Below are 14,700 nucleotides of genomic sequence, written 5' to 3'. Positions count from 1 at the left end.
CAGTAAAATTCTTTAGAGTACTCGTTAAAAGTTTTGTACTTTTTCTTTACAAGTATAGCATTTGACTGCTTTCTTAATTTGGAGGATATATAAGCAGTTTCAGCTGCATGAAGGAGTAATAAAAACTGATCTAAAACTCAGAAATGTTACTCCCTCTTATCTGTTAAGACTTGGACCATTTCTGTGAATATTAGTTATTTTTTCTTCCTGTCCTTTTCAATTCTTTTCATTGAAAAGTTTTGCATTGTTTGTTTTTTACCTTATTGTGCTCTCCAAATTAAGATATAAAATTAGACATTGCTTAGTAAAAAAATCTAACCCAATCCTTCCTTAATAATCCAAAGTTATTTTTATGTATTTCAATTTCTTTTTGAATGTCCTCCGAATGTAACTTTCTCAAATTCTAATATTTGTGTTTTCTTTCCTTCTCCTGTTATTACAAAACTTTGTACTTGGACAGTTTTGCTCTGTAAAGCATTTCAGATGCAGCTTGTATGAAATGCATTATGCAAAATAAAGTTTATTGTATTGTATTCCCAGCCAAACAACATGTAATCTACAGTAATAAAAAATATATCTCATTTTGGGCTCAAAGCATTAATCCAGTTACTGAAAAGAAAATACAAGTGGAGCAAACAAGAGATGAAGATCTTGAGACAGACTCATTGGACTGAATTTCCCCCTCCCCCCCTTTGATGGAAGAATGTTCCAGATTCTAAATTGAGGACTTCATTAATGGCATTAATACTGTGTTATGATTGTTAAATTTCCTGTAAGGTACACACTACATACTAAGGTCGGCAAAAGTTTTTTTCCAAGCTTAAAATGAAGCTTTGTGTATGAAAAATTAGAATAAGCTGAAAAGATGGTGGTTGTACATTATTTCATTTAGAAAATATAAAAATTAATTTTGTTTTGAAGTTAGGTGTTGAACTGGAATAGCTATTATACTCCAGATAATGGGGCAGTTGTGCCCTTCCCTTGACATTCCTTTGTTGTTTAATTCTTTAGAATCTTAATTGTTTTTTTAATCCTGAGAGATTAAATATAGCCTTGTTAAGAACACAAAAATGAAACTGTAATCAAAATTTTAAAATAAAGTTTTTTTAAAAAAAACACCCTGATTTTTAGATATTTTTTGTTCTTGTCTATTTGAATTGGTTTACAATAAGGCTCAAACTCCAAGCCAAGGTACTAGAAATTAATACTTCATTTTTTAAAATGGTTATTTACAGTAACATGGTACCTTTTCATTTGTGAAATGGTATGTAAATGTTAGTGAATATCATCTAAGCTTGATATATTGGCAAAAAGCATTTTTATAAAATACTATTATCTTTAAACAGCCTATTTAATGTGGAAATGAACTTCAGACCCCTGATATTACCCTTTGGAGATGTGGGAACAATTAAATGTCTTTTATGACATGTTACTTTTTAAAGTAAGTGTGATGTGGAATTTACAAAACAATTGTAGGCATTCTCTTCTCACTATGGCCCGTTTGTCCATAGGCCCTGATAACTGGTCTTGTAACAATACACTATTTATTGCTGGAAAAAAAATTTCATCATGTTGACTATTAAAATTTTATTTGTGATGCCAATGAAACATTAGACTGTTCTGTTATTTTAGCCTGTTTTTTCAAATTCTGAGTTGCTTATATGTACAGTCAATGCTATGGCATTGCAGTTATAAGAATTATATATAGGCAGTTACTTGTGTCTAGGCTAATGCCTCACGATTTTAAAGGAAAAGATTGTTAACTTTTACATAAGGGATTATGAGCATTTGGTAATCAGTCACAAAGTTCCAATGTTTTCAAATATCTGTGTTAACATTTGATAGGCAGAATAAAGATGAAGGAAAGAAGCCAGAAGTTAAGAAAGTGGAGAAGAAGCGAGGTTAGTTATTTTACTTTCTAAGATATATCAAGTTATACACAGAAAGTTTATACAGACACTTAATATTTTTATGATTAGGTTTTTAAATGTCATTTCATGTTCTTAAATACTACAAATAAGTTTTTTTCAAATCCCTCTTGGATTTTATATGCATTGCACTATATTGTAACCAAGTGAACTTGTTAACGAGTCATGTTTATTTTTAATACTCATGAGATTAAGGCAATTTTTGTAACATTGCCAAAAGCTAGATATTTTCCCATTTTTGACAAATCTGGTTTCTGTTAGAGATTCTGTGCTTTCTCATTAAATGTGGAAGGTGAAACAGTGTTTGAAGATTAGAATAGGAGTCTATTGGGTGCAGAGTACTTACTTGAGAAATATGAAGCTAGACGGTGATTTTTCCCTTACATAATGGATGCTGCTTTCCTAAACCAAATACTAAGAATGGCAGATAACTTCTGAGTGATATGGGCAGATTACTAAAAACATTTTAAAAATTTACCAAATCTCTCCATTATACTTTGTTTATGTTACAAAGAAATACTGTTTTTGGAAAAACTATTTATTGTTTCATTTTAATTTATAGAAACATCAATGGATTCTCGACTTCAAAGGATACATGCTGAAATAAAAAATTCACTCAAAATTGATAATCTTGTAAGTGTTTATCTCTCTCTTTTTTTTAAAATCCTCACCTAAGGATATTTTTCCATTTATCTCCAGATAGAGTGGAAGGGAGGGAGAAAGAGAAACATCAATGTGAGAGGGACACATTGGTTGCTTCCCACACGACCCCAGTCAGGGCTGGGGATGAACCACAACCAAGGCATGTGCCCTTGACCGGAATCGAACCCGGGACTCATTGGTCCCCGGGCTGACGCTCTAACCACTGAACCAAACCGGCCAGGGCAGTGTTTACCTCATTTCAAAATACAGTGCTGCTCTTACAGCTTCTGATTCTCTCACATTTTATAAGTATTTAGACATTTAAGATAAAAGGGAATATCATGGGTTATTTTTTACTGCCTTGTTATTTGAAATTTTTTATAAAAGTAGATTACAAATGTTGTGGTAATTAACAGTTATAAAATTACTGTTTTGTGAAGGATGTGAACAGATGTATTGAGGCCTTGGATGAACTAGCTTCCCTTCAGGTCACAATGCAACAAGCTCAGAAACATACAGAGATGATTACAACACTGAAGAAAGTAAGTGATCTTAAGTCTTGCAGATTTTAAATTTTTCCTCAAAACCACTTCATTAAAAAGTAACATAAAAATCAGTTAGGAAAATAATTATGTGTATTTTGTTTTTTCAGATACGGCGATTCAAAGTGAGTCAGATTATAATGGAAAAGTCTACTATGTTGTATAACAAGTTTAAGAACATGTTTTTGGTTGGTGAAGGAGATTCTGTAATCACACAAGTGCTGAATAAATCTCTTGCCGAACAAAGACAGCATGAAGAAGCAAATAAAACCAAAGATCAAGGGAAGAAAGGGCCAAACAAGAAGCTAGAAAAGGAACAAGCAGGTATGTATGTGGTAATAAATTCTTTGCTGGGACTGCTTTTAACAAAATGGCTTTTGTTTGTTTTTGTTTTTTAAATCCTCACTTGAGGACATTTTTCTATTTTTTGTTCAGAGTGGGAGGGAAGGAGAGGAAGATAGAGAGAGAGAAACATCCATGTAAAAGGGACACATGAGGCTGCCACCCACACGACCAACCAGGGCCGGGGACCAACTGCAACCAAGGTACACGCCCTTAGTGGGAACCAAACCCAGGTCTCCCTGGACCACAGGCTGACACCCTAACTGCTGAGCCAAACTGGACAAGGCCAAAATGGCTTTTATATATATCAATATCTTATCTACGTTAAATTACGAAAAGGTCTCTTCTGCATGTAGCAGAATATAGTGATGTACTCAACCTTAGCATGTTTTTCTTTTAGTTAATACTAGTATTTACTATTAGAATAGATTCTTGGAAGAATGTGGGAGTTAGGAGTACTGAACCCCTTTGCAGTTGAAAATCCACATAGAAGTTTTGACTCCCCTGAAACGTAACTACTAATAGCCTACTTTTGACTGGAAGCCTTACCACAACAGTCGATTAACATATTTTGTATATGCATTCTATACCCTAGTCTTTAAAGAAGCAAGTTAGAGAAAATGTTTTCTTTATTGATTTTAGCGAGAGAGGAAGGGGGGGGGGAGAGGGGAGAGAGATAGAAACGTTGATGTGAGAGAACATTAATTGATGACCTCCTGCATGTCCCCCACTGGGGACTGGGCCCACAACCTGAGCATGTGCCCTGACTGGGAATTGAACTGGTGACCTCTTGGTGCATGGGTCAATGCTCAACCACTGAGCCACACCAGGTGGCCGAGAAAATGTTATTAAAACATATTTACTGTGTTTATTGAAATACTGCAGTTTAAACCCATGTTGTTCAAAGGTCACCACTACTAATAGTTCTCTTTGTTTAAATTAGGAAAAATTTCTTACCTACACAAAAGTGGAGAGAAATGAACTTCTTATGACCCCCATCACCCAACTTCAGTTATCAGTAAATGACCATTGCTGTCTTATATCCCCATTATGTTTTCTGTGACACTCCCAAAGATTTATTTCAAAGCAAATTCCAGATAATGCCATTTGAACCATAAATATTTTATGATGTGTCTGTGATGGACTCTTAAAAACAGAGTCAGTACCATTTACCAGTTCCTCAAACTCTGTCTTAGCAGCAGCGGCTTAATGGAGAAAACAACTCAAAAGGAGTTGGACTTTTTTTTTATTCATTTATTATGGAATGATATATAGGTGTCCTTACAGATGTGTTAAGATTTACATGGAAGCCATTATTGTTTACTTAGTAATAGGGCACAAAATCATGTTAATTAGAAGTACTATTTTTGACATGTTCTGTTTTAAAAAAGCAATGATATGTATGAGATTTCACTGATTCATTGTTTTTTCTGAGAAACAGAATGAATCATAAAGCTCCAAAGGGCTGTACTACCTTGTTCCTGATAACAGTAACAAAAGAAATAATCAGATAATGATCTACTTTCTGTCCCCATACATAAATATAGCAACCCTGCTTCTTACTGTGTGCCTCAGCTACACTAAGGAGTACAAATAAAATACATTATTAGAAATTTCTGGACCATGTTTTATTTTTGATTTTGATCTTAAATGTACTTATTTTCATTGGAATCCTTCTAAAGGTTCAAAGACTCTAAATGGAGGATCTGATGCTCAAGACAGTAATCAACCACAGCATAATGGAGACAGCAATGAAGAAAGCAAAGATGAGGCCAGCAGTAAGAAAAAGTGAGGACATGTTTTAATGGGTTGTAATGTGTTTAATTTTTAAATCATTGTTCCAAGGTTATTTGTGTAAGGGATTATATTTTGATCATTCAGTTCCTGAATTCAGGAAACAAGATGTAAATCAAAAAGGCAAAATCATAAAAATCTTTCTTTACAAGTAATTTGCCACTGTATTCAAGGGAACAGCTAGACAGGAATCCAATTTTTAAAAAATATCTATGTTAGACTAATTTCACTAAATATACCTTTACTAATTACTTGAATTCATACTTTCTTAAATTGTGACAGGACAGTAAAAAATTAGATCTAGAATCTCAGGCTATTTTGTATTGTGATACCCACTCTAGATATGGAACCATAGTATCCAAGTCTTGGTTTGTTCTGCATATTAGGACTTGTAGTCAAGCATCTATTCTAATTCTGAAATTCAGAGAAATCCTGTCTATGTGTGTATCCCCTCTTTTCATTAAGGATGGGAACATGCTGGTTTCACAAGTATAATATGTTCATGTTCTTTAAAGAGAAAGGGCCTGGACCATGATACTTCCCTGAGATATTATGCTTGATCTGCATATTTTTAGAAAGGTAGAACATGGTGAAAGAAAAAGTTTCACCCAAAAATAATAACTCTAAATCTTTGGTGATTAAAAAAAAACAAAAACAAAAAACCCTTAATCCCAGTTGTCATACCTTTTTTCCCCCCACTTTTCTTTAGGCCATCCAGTGAAGAGAGAGAGACTGAAATATCTCTGAAGGATTCTACGCTAGATAACTAGGTTGACATACCTGGAATATAAGGAACATTTGAGAAGTTTGTAATGGTTTTCATTAGAAATATTTAGACTGCTGAAAGTTTTAAATTTTTATAAGCATAGGTTTTGATGTTTAAAACTTGTTTTGAGGGAGCAGAATCCCTTTATCTTTGTTTAAAAGTAATTAAACATTGCTTAATTGTACTTGTGCAGTATTAACAGCTACATTATACAGTGAATGAGGGAAAATCCATGTAGGAAATGTTGAACTGCTTTTCAAGACATGGGTTGTAGCATATTTTCAATTAGTGTGTGTATGTTAATGTGTACTTGATAGTAGGAAAAAGTTACATTTTTAAAACTGCTACTTGTATAAAACCTTTGCTCTTTTCCCAAATACTGTGGGTTTCGTGAATGGTTTTTACAAATCTTGGATTTATCAGACTGTCTTTTCAACTGTTTGTGGGTTTTGTAGAAGTTACACATTTTTATGGTAGATAAAATGTTACTTCTATATAAGTACTCCCTTCTATCTAAAATTAATCTCAGTCTACATTGTGCTACATTATCCCGCTGCTTTGTAACTGTGTGGTCTGTATGCCTTTTTGTATGACTAGATACACAACTGACATTGAACTGACAATTCCACAAAGTACAAAAATTCATGTTAACTTTGGAAGGTAATTTAATTTTTTTGGCTGGGAATTCAGCAAAGTCACATGATTTTTCTGAAGAGAGCAGAATGGGTGTACATAGGATTGAATCTGGCTCTAGGCTTCAGCCAGTTAAGATCCTTTACAGGTACTAGTAGCTGAAACTGAAAACTAAATGAGAAAAGTTTATTTTTGAGACATTTCTGAATTTTTTAAAAAAAGTCACACTCATTAAACAAGTCACTAAGTGTGGTATTTTTTTAATTGGAAAACAATCCATGATGCTTATACAGTTAAGTAAAAAATACTATATAAGGAAACTAACCTATTTGAAAATATGGCTATATCAGAAGGGAATTTTTATTTCTATATTGAGCATGTGACAGGACTGCAAAAAGTGGAAACATCAGTTGCTCTGAGGCAGTAGACAAAGGAAAGGAGTGGGGTGTTTTGATAACCTGTGTATTCACTTATTCGGACTAAGTCAGAGTGAACCAAGTAACCCAAAAGATTTAAGGCTAACTTTGAACAGATAGTACTTGTATTTCAAGGTCATTTGATGAGGTCAGTTGGTGGTTTTAGTTGCTAAAAGACATTTCTGTTTTGAAACTATGAATATAGGGAAAAGGCTTTTAATACTTAAGTGTTTGCATGTGGCATACATTGTATGTTTGACCGCTCAGATAATTTTGTTTTCATCGATTGATGAAAAGGTAAATTATTTTAGTAGTTGGAATTTTAATTTTGAGCGGTCTTACAATGGAACCTAGGACCCAGTGTTTTAAGGGAACTCTTGCTATTTTATCTGTTTATCCTTAGTACAATTAAAATTTGGACAGATTATTCTAGTTAAGCCATGAGTGTCAACATGTAAACTTGTTTTGATTAAAGAATTTTTCTATTAAACTGTACTAGTAAATCACTTCTTTGCTATTTATACAAAAAAAAGTGTTGGAATTCTGAATTTGCTTCCAAGGGAGTTAACTTGGTCATAGAGATTGTGTTATTTGGAGAGACAGGGAAAAAGCTCAAAATGATAAAAAATAAACAAAATGTTATTTTTGGTTCACCCTACCATTTCTTTTCTGTGACCAAACAGATCTACATAGCTTACCAAGAAACACATAATATTCAACTGCCCTTGCTCTAACCAGTTCTGATTTATGTGGTGGTAAAACACTGCCTTCTCTATCTTAATCCTCATTTCAAGAAATTCTTGTCAGTGATTCATAGTCTCAGAACTCTTATGAAAAAGTCATGTAATAATTACCAAGAACTTTCAGGAGCATTGGCTCAATTTAAATTGTGTACTTGGTCACTTAAAAGATAATTTAGATGAGAGAGCAAGACCCTCCCAAACCCACATTTTTTGGGGTATGTCTAAATACCTATTTCGTTGATGCTTTTTATTTATTTTTTATCCTCACCCAGGGATATTTTTTCATTTTTTGTTCAGATAGAGTGGGAGGGAGAGGGAGAGAGAGAAACATCGATGTGAAGGGTATACATCGAGTGGCTGCCACCTACACGACCCAACCAGGGCCAGAAGTACATGCCCTTAGTGGGAACCGAACCCGGGTCTCTCTAGACCACAGGCCTATGCTCTAACCGCTGAGCAAAACCGGCCAGGGCTCGTTGATGCTTTTTAAACTATTGGATAACATTTTAACAGTAAGTTATGCATGGTTCAACAGAATTAATTGTTGGTCTTCTCAGCTGCTTTGGAGAAATTCAGAAAAGTAATATCTGATTCAGACTTTATGTATAAACAGTTTAGTCCTTAAGCCTTATAATTGCTATTACATCGTGTGGTTTCAAATAGTAGGATAATAAACTGATCATAATGTACCCACACACTTACCTGGTTGAAGATGCCAGGTCAAGATGAGGTGGCCCATAAAAGAGCAAAGGCTTTTACAGGGCTCTGAAGGCTTCACTAACAACTTATTTTGTCCCATTGGCCAGAGAAAGAATGATCTATTGGAAATAGCAAATTCATAACACCTTAAGAAAAGAACCTGTTATATTGGTGGAAATGTGTTCAAATTTGTGCTGCGTAATTTTCCAACCTTAGCGATAAAGAGATTGGGAGAAAGATCAAACTATCCTTAAAGGGTACTTAAGCCTGAAAAAGATATTTCAGGAAATAGGCATTGCTTTTCTAGACAGTGATTTTGTGCATGACTATATCCACTATTATATCAAGATCTAACTCATTTCTAAATACAAAGGCTGTTGATTAATTCAAGTTCATGACATTTTCATATTTTTCTTCATTAGATAAAATATGTGACTTGAGTCATGTTTAATATTGAAATAAGCAGTTATAAGGTCTCTGACACAAGGTACGTTTTATGCCTATTTGAAAGGTGGGAGACCTATAATTGATATATAATACATGGGCAAATTTTAGTAGTAAACAGGCTACATTAGCCTTTATTTTACCAGGTAAAATGGTAACAGGTATCTAAGCCTTTGTATTGTTGGTGAAAAAGTAAACCTTCAGAACCAGCAGGATAATACTTTAAACTGATTGGTGCCACACATGAATTAATGCTTCTGTTGTGATAATTTCTGCAATTTTTGTTTTGAGAATATGAAGTAATGAAAATTAATAAAAGTTTTTTTTTTTTTTAAAAGACCCTTGCATACTAATGAAAAACCTATAAGGAATGCAGTTTAAAAAGAAATTCATTTTTACCTGTGGAACTTTGAGGAATTGGGTAAATCTGATTTTCCAGCAGGATTTTAAATCCATACAATTTAGCATCAATGGAGAAACATGAAAAGTAAAAATTAAGGCAATAGCCCTGGTCAGTGTGGCTTAGTGGCTAGAATACCAGCCTTCATATCGAAGGGTTGCAAGTTCGATCTCTGGTCCCAATCAGAAGACAACCAATTGATATGTCTCTCCCATCTCTCTCTTCCCTCTCTCTAAAATAAATCGATGGGAAGAATATCCTCAGGTAGGATTCACAAAAAAGAAAAAGGCAATAATGTAAACCAGCCATGTTGAGACACCTTAATTATATTGATTCTCTGGTGTATTGACTGAAATCAGTGAATCAGAGTACCCCTAGACATACCAGAAACAGGTGCTACGGTCTTCACACCAGTCGGCTTAATTAGACATGTTGCTTTTAAGTCCATAAAACATTTTACTGTCAACCTTTTAAACACACAGGATTAGAGTCTTCATCAGTTTTTTATTTTTATGTGTAAATGTCTGTTCTTACCCATCCAGGAAGTGTGGAATTCAGCTGAATTTATAAACATAACCTAGAAGAAAGTGAAGTTTTAAATGACAGAATAAATTTCCCACCAAATAACGGTTTCCAGAAAACACTTCAAAATAGATGGCTACTATTTTCCCTGATGATCTAGACCTTGGAATTTATCATAGCTTCTTTTTAGCCCAGAGTGAAAGAAGAGAATAAATAGAATTATCATAGCAGGGGGACCAAAAGAATGAAGAGCTGAGCCAGAAAAACTGCATTTTCTTTTCGCACACAGAATACCGGGTTCTATTGCCCAAAGTGAGCCAGAGCTAGCAATCCATAGGGTTGATTTCCCGTGTCCCAGTAGTCATGTTACATGAAATCTTTTAATCGTAAAAAATTAAATTGACGTACGTACATTTTAACTCAGCATTTGTGATTCACAAAAAGCTGTCAAGAAATAAAGCTTCAATTTAAATGTTACTTCTGGACTACTGTAATTAGTAGAATAAATAGGAAGAACAAAATAAATAAATGCTACTTTTGTAAAGCTGAGTCTATACTCAAGATCTTTTTATATTCATTATTCATTTAGTGAGTATTAAAATGTTTACTGTACCTAGTTTCTACCAAAACATTATACGAGCCCACTGTGAGATTAAATTACACAATAATTATTAATATTGTATTTATTAAATCTGCTTTTATTCTTCCTAATTTTTATTAGATATTTTAAAAAATCTTTACCTTGGAAGCCTCATGGTATACGGTGTAGTTCACATTCTTCAAACAATTTTCAAAATACTTCCACCACTTGATGTATTAATTGAATTTTGTTAATGATTAGCAAAAAGCATTTCGGACACAATGAATAGGCAAGACACGGACTGGGAGAAAATCAGAATGCATATATATATGACAAAGGATTTGTATTCAGAATATATAAAGCATTCCTACAACTCAGTAAGATAAACACTTAAAATGGGCAAAAAACACTGAATAAAAACTACTTTGTAATAAATATTAAAAAATATTTTTAAGCATTTAAATACAACCAAGTTCCTTTATAAGAAAATCTGTACTTTGAACTTTTTTGGGGGGGATGGGGTAACTTTAGCTGATTGTTTCAGGTTGATCATGTTCCTATGAGTATACACTTTTTGTTGGTTATTAATTAAAGGTTCCAGGATCAACATAAGGATAAGCAAGGAATTCCCCCAGTTTGTTGCCTTCTGAATCATAGTGGAGCATTCGGAAGCAAACATCACAAAAGAAACATGGGTCGTCTGGTGCAAAACTGTCATTGTTCGTCACCCATCTGTAGTTAAAAAAACAAATGATGTGCATCATTACAATCAACTTTCTCATGCTGTAAGTTATGACCTATAATAATGTGTAAATATAACATTCCTACTATTGACTTCTCATCCTATCTTATTCATAACTATAATCCTTCAAAGGATTTTCTGTACATATATAAATACTTATCACTAGTAAATTAGTACTGGTTAATTTGAAAACTCCAGCTGATTTACTTAGAATTCAGGATAAAATGTTATAGAGTATATACAAATGAGAAATATGGGCAACATTATTCAACTGAAATTTTGTCTTCTGACCAGAGATGTTAGTAGCCACAGATAAAAATGCCATTTTTCATTTTATCTGAATTCTGCATCTCATGGAAACTTTTTTTCTTTCTTTTTTTGTTAATCCTTATTTTTTCCATTGATTTTTAGAAAGTGGTAGGAGTTGGAAGGGAGCCCAGGGGGAAGGGAGGGGAAGACGGTAGTGGGGAGGGAGAGAGAGAGAGAGAGAGACAGACAGAGACATCGATGTGAGTGAGAAAGAAGCATCAATTAGTTGCCCCCTGCAAGTGCCCCAGTAGGGGATTGAACCTGCAACCCAAGTATATGCCCTTAACTGGAAATCAAACCCTTGACCCTTCAGTGCATGGGCCGTCACTCTAACCACAGCCACACTGGTCAGGGCTCATGGAATGTTATAACATTCCCCAATTTCCATTTTGGTCTAATAAATCTGATTTATGTCTTCCTATTATCATTTGGAAAAGCACACTGTGGTAGGGAACCCAAAACAAGTTGACACTAAACTCTTCCCTTTTCCTCTGAATGATTTGTTGACTGATTAACAATCTACACATGCAGAATCACATAAAGCAGAAATTTTATAAAACCATATTTTGACCTCCTTATTATATATGAGATGCTGTGTTACTATTTCATTGAGGAGAAACTAGAGATGAAGCCGAGAGATGAAGCCGATTTTGTAAACTGCAGAGAGGAGAAAAGAACATGGTTCCCTGATGACACTGAGCACTGTATCAACCAAACTAAAGCCTGACCTACCCCTGGACTTCCACTGTACATGTTTAAAAATGAGGTTGTAAGATATCACTTACCTGGCTGTGTACATTTTACAAACAAAACACTTTCTGGTCCATAGCCAATGCTTCTTGATAAGAAGGGGATAAAGTGTCCTATCCAAGCAGTCATCACGATGCACAAGCCTTTTGTACATAAGAAAATAAATGAAAATTTTTGCAAAGTTTTTGTCATATGTGAAGAATCAACTATATCTGTACCTCAACATTAACACAGTAAGTGTATTTTTCAGTTTTCTGCTCACAAGAATTTTACATATATACTGACTTGCATACCAAGTTTGACCCAGTTGTGTTCCACAAAACACTCTTCAAAAAACATTTTGGATCAAACAATGTTTTCTATGAAACTTCCCAAATCCCTTCATAGTAATATACACTGGGACTTGGAGAGGGTGATGCCGTATGAAGCATTTCTTGAAAGTATTTCATCTCTGCTTTACTTAGCACTTACTACCTTTTTATAGAACATAGTTTGAGCAACTAATTGATCTTAAGTATTTTATCTAGCTCTCCTATCTAGAGTAACTTGTTATGTGTTATAACATGGTTCTTGATCATTCCCTTTTACTAAAATCCAAATCTGACTCCTTGTGTAATGTGAACTGGTAGGACTTTAGTTTTAGGTGTCAGAATTAAGAAACTGAGTGAAAAGTCATTTCTACTATGCTGCTAATCAGCTGAGTGGGTTTCGGTAAATCCCTTAACCATGCTGGACCTCAGATTCTTTTTTTTTATCCTCACCGGAGGACATTTTTCCATTTTTTGTTCAGGTAGAGTGGGGGGGGGGGGGAGAGAGGAACAGAGAGAGAGAGAAACATCGACGTGAGAGGGACACATCGAGTAGCTGCCACCCGCACAACCGACCAGGGCACAACCGACCAGGGCCGGGGACAAACTGCAACCGAGGTACATGCCCTTAGCGGGAACTGAACCCGGGTCTCTCAGGACTGCAGGCCGACGCTCTAACCGCTGAGCCAAACTGGCCAGGGCGGACCTCAGATTCTTCATCTGAAAAATGAAGGGGCTGCTCAAGAAGTATTCTAAAGGTCGATTTTTTTTTTTAAGTAAGAAAGGGTAGCAATATATCAACTTCTTTCACCAGAAACTGACTAGTAAACTTTTAACGGTTTACTAATTAATAAACTATGGAATGGCACTGAAATGATTAAATCCACTGTAATACGAAAATGGCTTTTAGTCTAAATTACATTCCAAGTTGCCCTGAGTTTAAGGAGTGACGCTGCAGCAATGTGCCTATGAGTGGAGAGAAAGCAAGAGCAGCCGGAATAGCTTACATAAAATTTGAAGAACAAAACATGTTATTCAAGAATATATAAATTCGAGTCATATAAATATATAACGTTTATGAGCTCTCCTGGCTTTTGCTTCAAAATTCTTCCTAAGGGGCAACTATTTTATATTCTTAAATATTTGTTTTTAATTTAGCTCCTCAACATCTCTACAGAACGACTATAGCTTTGGTAAAATAGATGCTTAATGTTTAAATTATGATAATTTAATACTTCTATCGCCTAAGCCATATAACAGACTATAGGTTCCTTTTACTGTGTAACACTTCGTTTTCTGGCTACTAATTCTCATGTTTGCAGATGCTGAGCCTTCAGTGTTCCTGGCACTAATTCATTTCTCTATTTTCTGCCACCCTGTTCCAGTCTTCTGGATTAAGTTGTTCTCCTGCTCTGCCAAACAGCCATCATTCTAAGAGTTCCTCTGATGTCTTACCTATTCTGTTTTGCATTCCATGTTTTTCTTTTTCAAGGTTAAGTCTTTGTGTGAAGAACTGCCTCAGGTAGCTTCCTGAGACTCAGTGACTGGGAGGTAACAATCCGGAGACTGTGAACTGAGATCCCAAAGAAAAGGAAGCAGGGACTTCCTGAGGCCATCAGTTCCTATTGCTGGTGTAATAAATACCTGGGTATATCACTGCTCCACAAGAAAACTTAAAATGGTCTCTCGGAAGGCATCCAACTGGGGATAGAGCAGGGTTTATTCCTATATATTGTTCTTCATAAAATGAGATTTCCTAAATAAGGATAAGTCTTATTCACAAGGAAGAGAGAAGATACCAGCTATATAAAATGTATAACTAATTTTAAAACCTCATTTTTTAACTATTCTAGTTCTTGCCACTTACAATCTTTGTGAAACAGTAAGAGTTCATATTTGTCAAATACTAGAATTATTCTCTTCCCCCCATTCCTTTTTATCTCCTACAAATTTTGGCAAAAAGACAAGAAACCAAGAAATATAGCTGCAAATTTGTAAAGGGCCTATGTGGTATACAAAGTGGATGACTACTACCTGAATAATAGCTGTGTAATATACAAATGAAGATACTTTTTAAAGTATTTACAAAATTTTAACCCTCTAAATTGACAGTAAAGCATATCTTATTATGTATTCCCCT

At 34.6% G+C, this 14,700-nt stretch overlaps 2 protein-coding genes across 6 annotated transcripts in view; one reads left to right on the top strand and one right to left on the bottom strand.

Annotated features, from left to right (window-relative positions):
- The window catches only part of PSIP1 (PC4 and SFRS1 interacting protein 1), a 45,884-nt gene extending 38,152 nt beyond the window's left edge, over positions 1-7,732 (top strand). Inside the window, exons 12-17 of one of the 4 annotated variants that reach the window (XM_036260300.1) lie at positions 1,846-1,901; positions 2,491-2,561; positions 3,011-3,112; positions 3,223-3,436; positions 5,137-5,242; positions 5,958-7,732. In XM_036260300.1, coding sequence (XP_036116193.1) covers positions 1,846-1,901; positions 2,491-2,561; positions 3,011-3,112; positions 3,223-3,436; positions 5,137-5,242; positions 5,958-6,018 — 610 coding nt within the window. In that variant the 3' untranslated portion in view covers positions 6,019-7,732. Of the gene's footprint in view, positions 1-460; positions 1,109-1,845; positions 1,902-2,490; positions 2,562-3,010; positions 3,113-3,222; positions 3,437-5,136; positions 5,243-5,957 lie in introns of those variants that run through there. The other 3 variants (XM_036260302.1, XM_036260304.1, XM_036260303.1) reach the window with 3 other exon arrangements.
- A 3,100-nt stretch (positions 7,733-10,832) lies between these two features.
- SNAPC3 (small nuclear RNA activating complex polypeptide 3) overlaps positions 10,833-14,700 on the bottom strand; it is a 33,665-nt gene continuing 29,797 nt past the window's right edge. Inside the window, exons 8-9 of one of the 2 annotated variants that reach the window (XM_036260305.1) lie at positions 12,288-12,395; positions 10,833-11,183 (exon numbers count right to left, since the gene is read on the bottom strand). In XM_036260305.1, the coding sequence (XP_036116198.1) occupies positions 11,036-11,183; positions 12,288-12,395 (256 nt within the window). In that variant the 3' untranslated portion in view covers positions 10,833-11,035. Of the gene's footprint in view, positions 11,184-12,287; positions 12,396-14,700 lie in introns of those variants that run through there. The other variant, XM_036260306.1, reaches the window with a different exon arrangement.

The sequence above is a fragment of the Molossus molossus genome, unplaced genomic scaffold (genome assembly GCF_014108415.1).
Source record: "Molossus molossus isolate mMolMol1 unplaced genomic scaffold, mMolMol1.p scaffold_m16_p_14, whole genome shotgun sequence".
Taxonomy (NCBI): domain Eukaryota; kingdom Metazoa; phylum Chordata; class Mammalia; order Chiroptera; family Molossidae; genus Molossus; species Molossus molossus.
The sequence above is the reverse complement of the archived record's forward strand: the minus strand, read 5'-3'. Positions and strand labels throughout refer to the sequence as shown.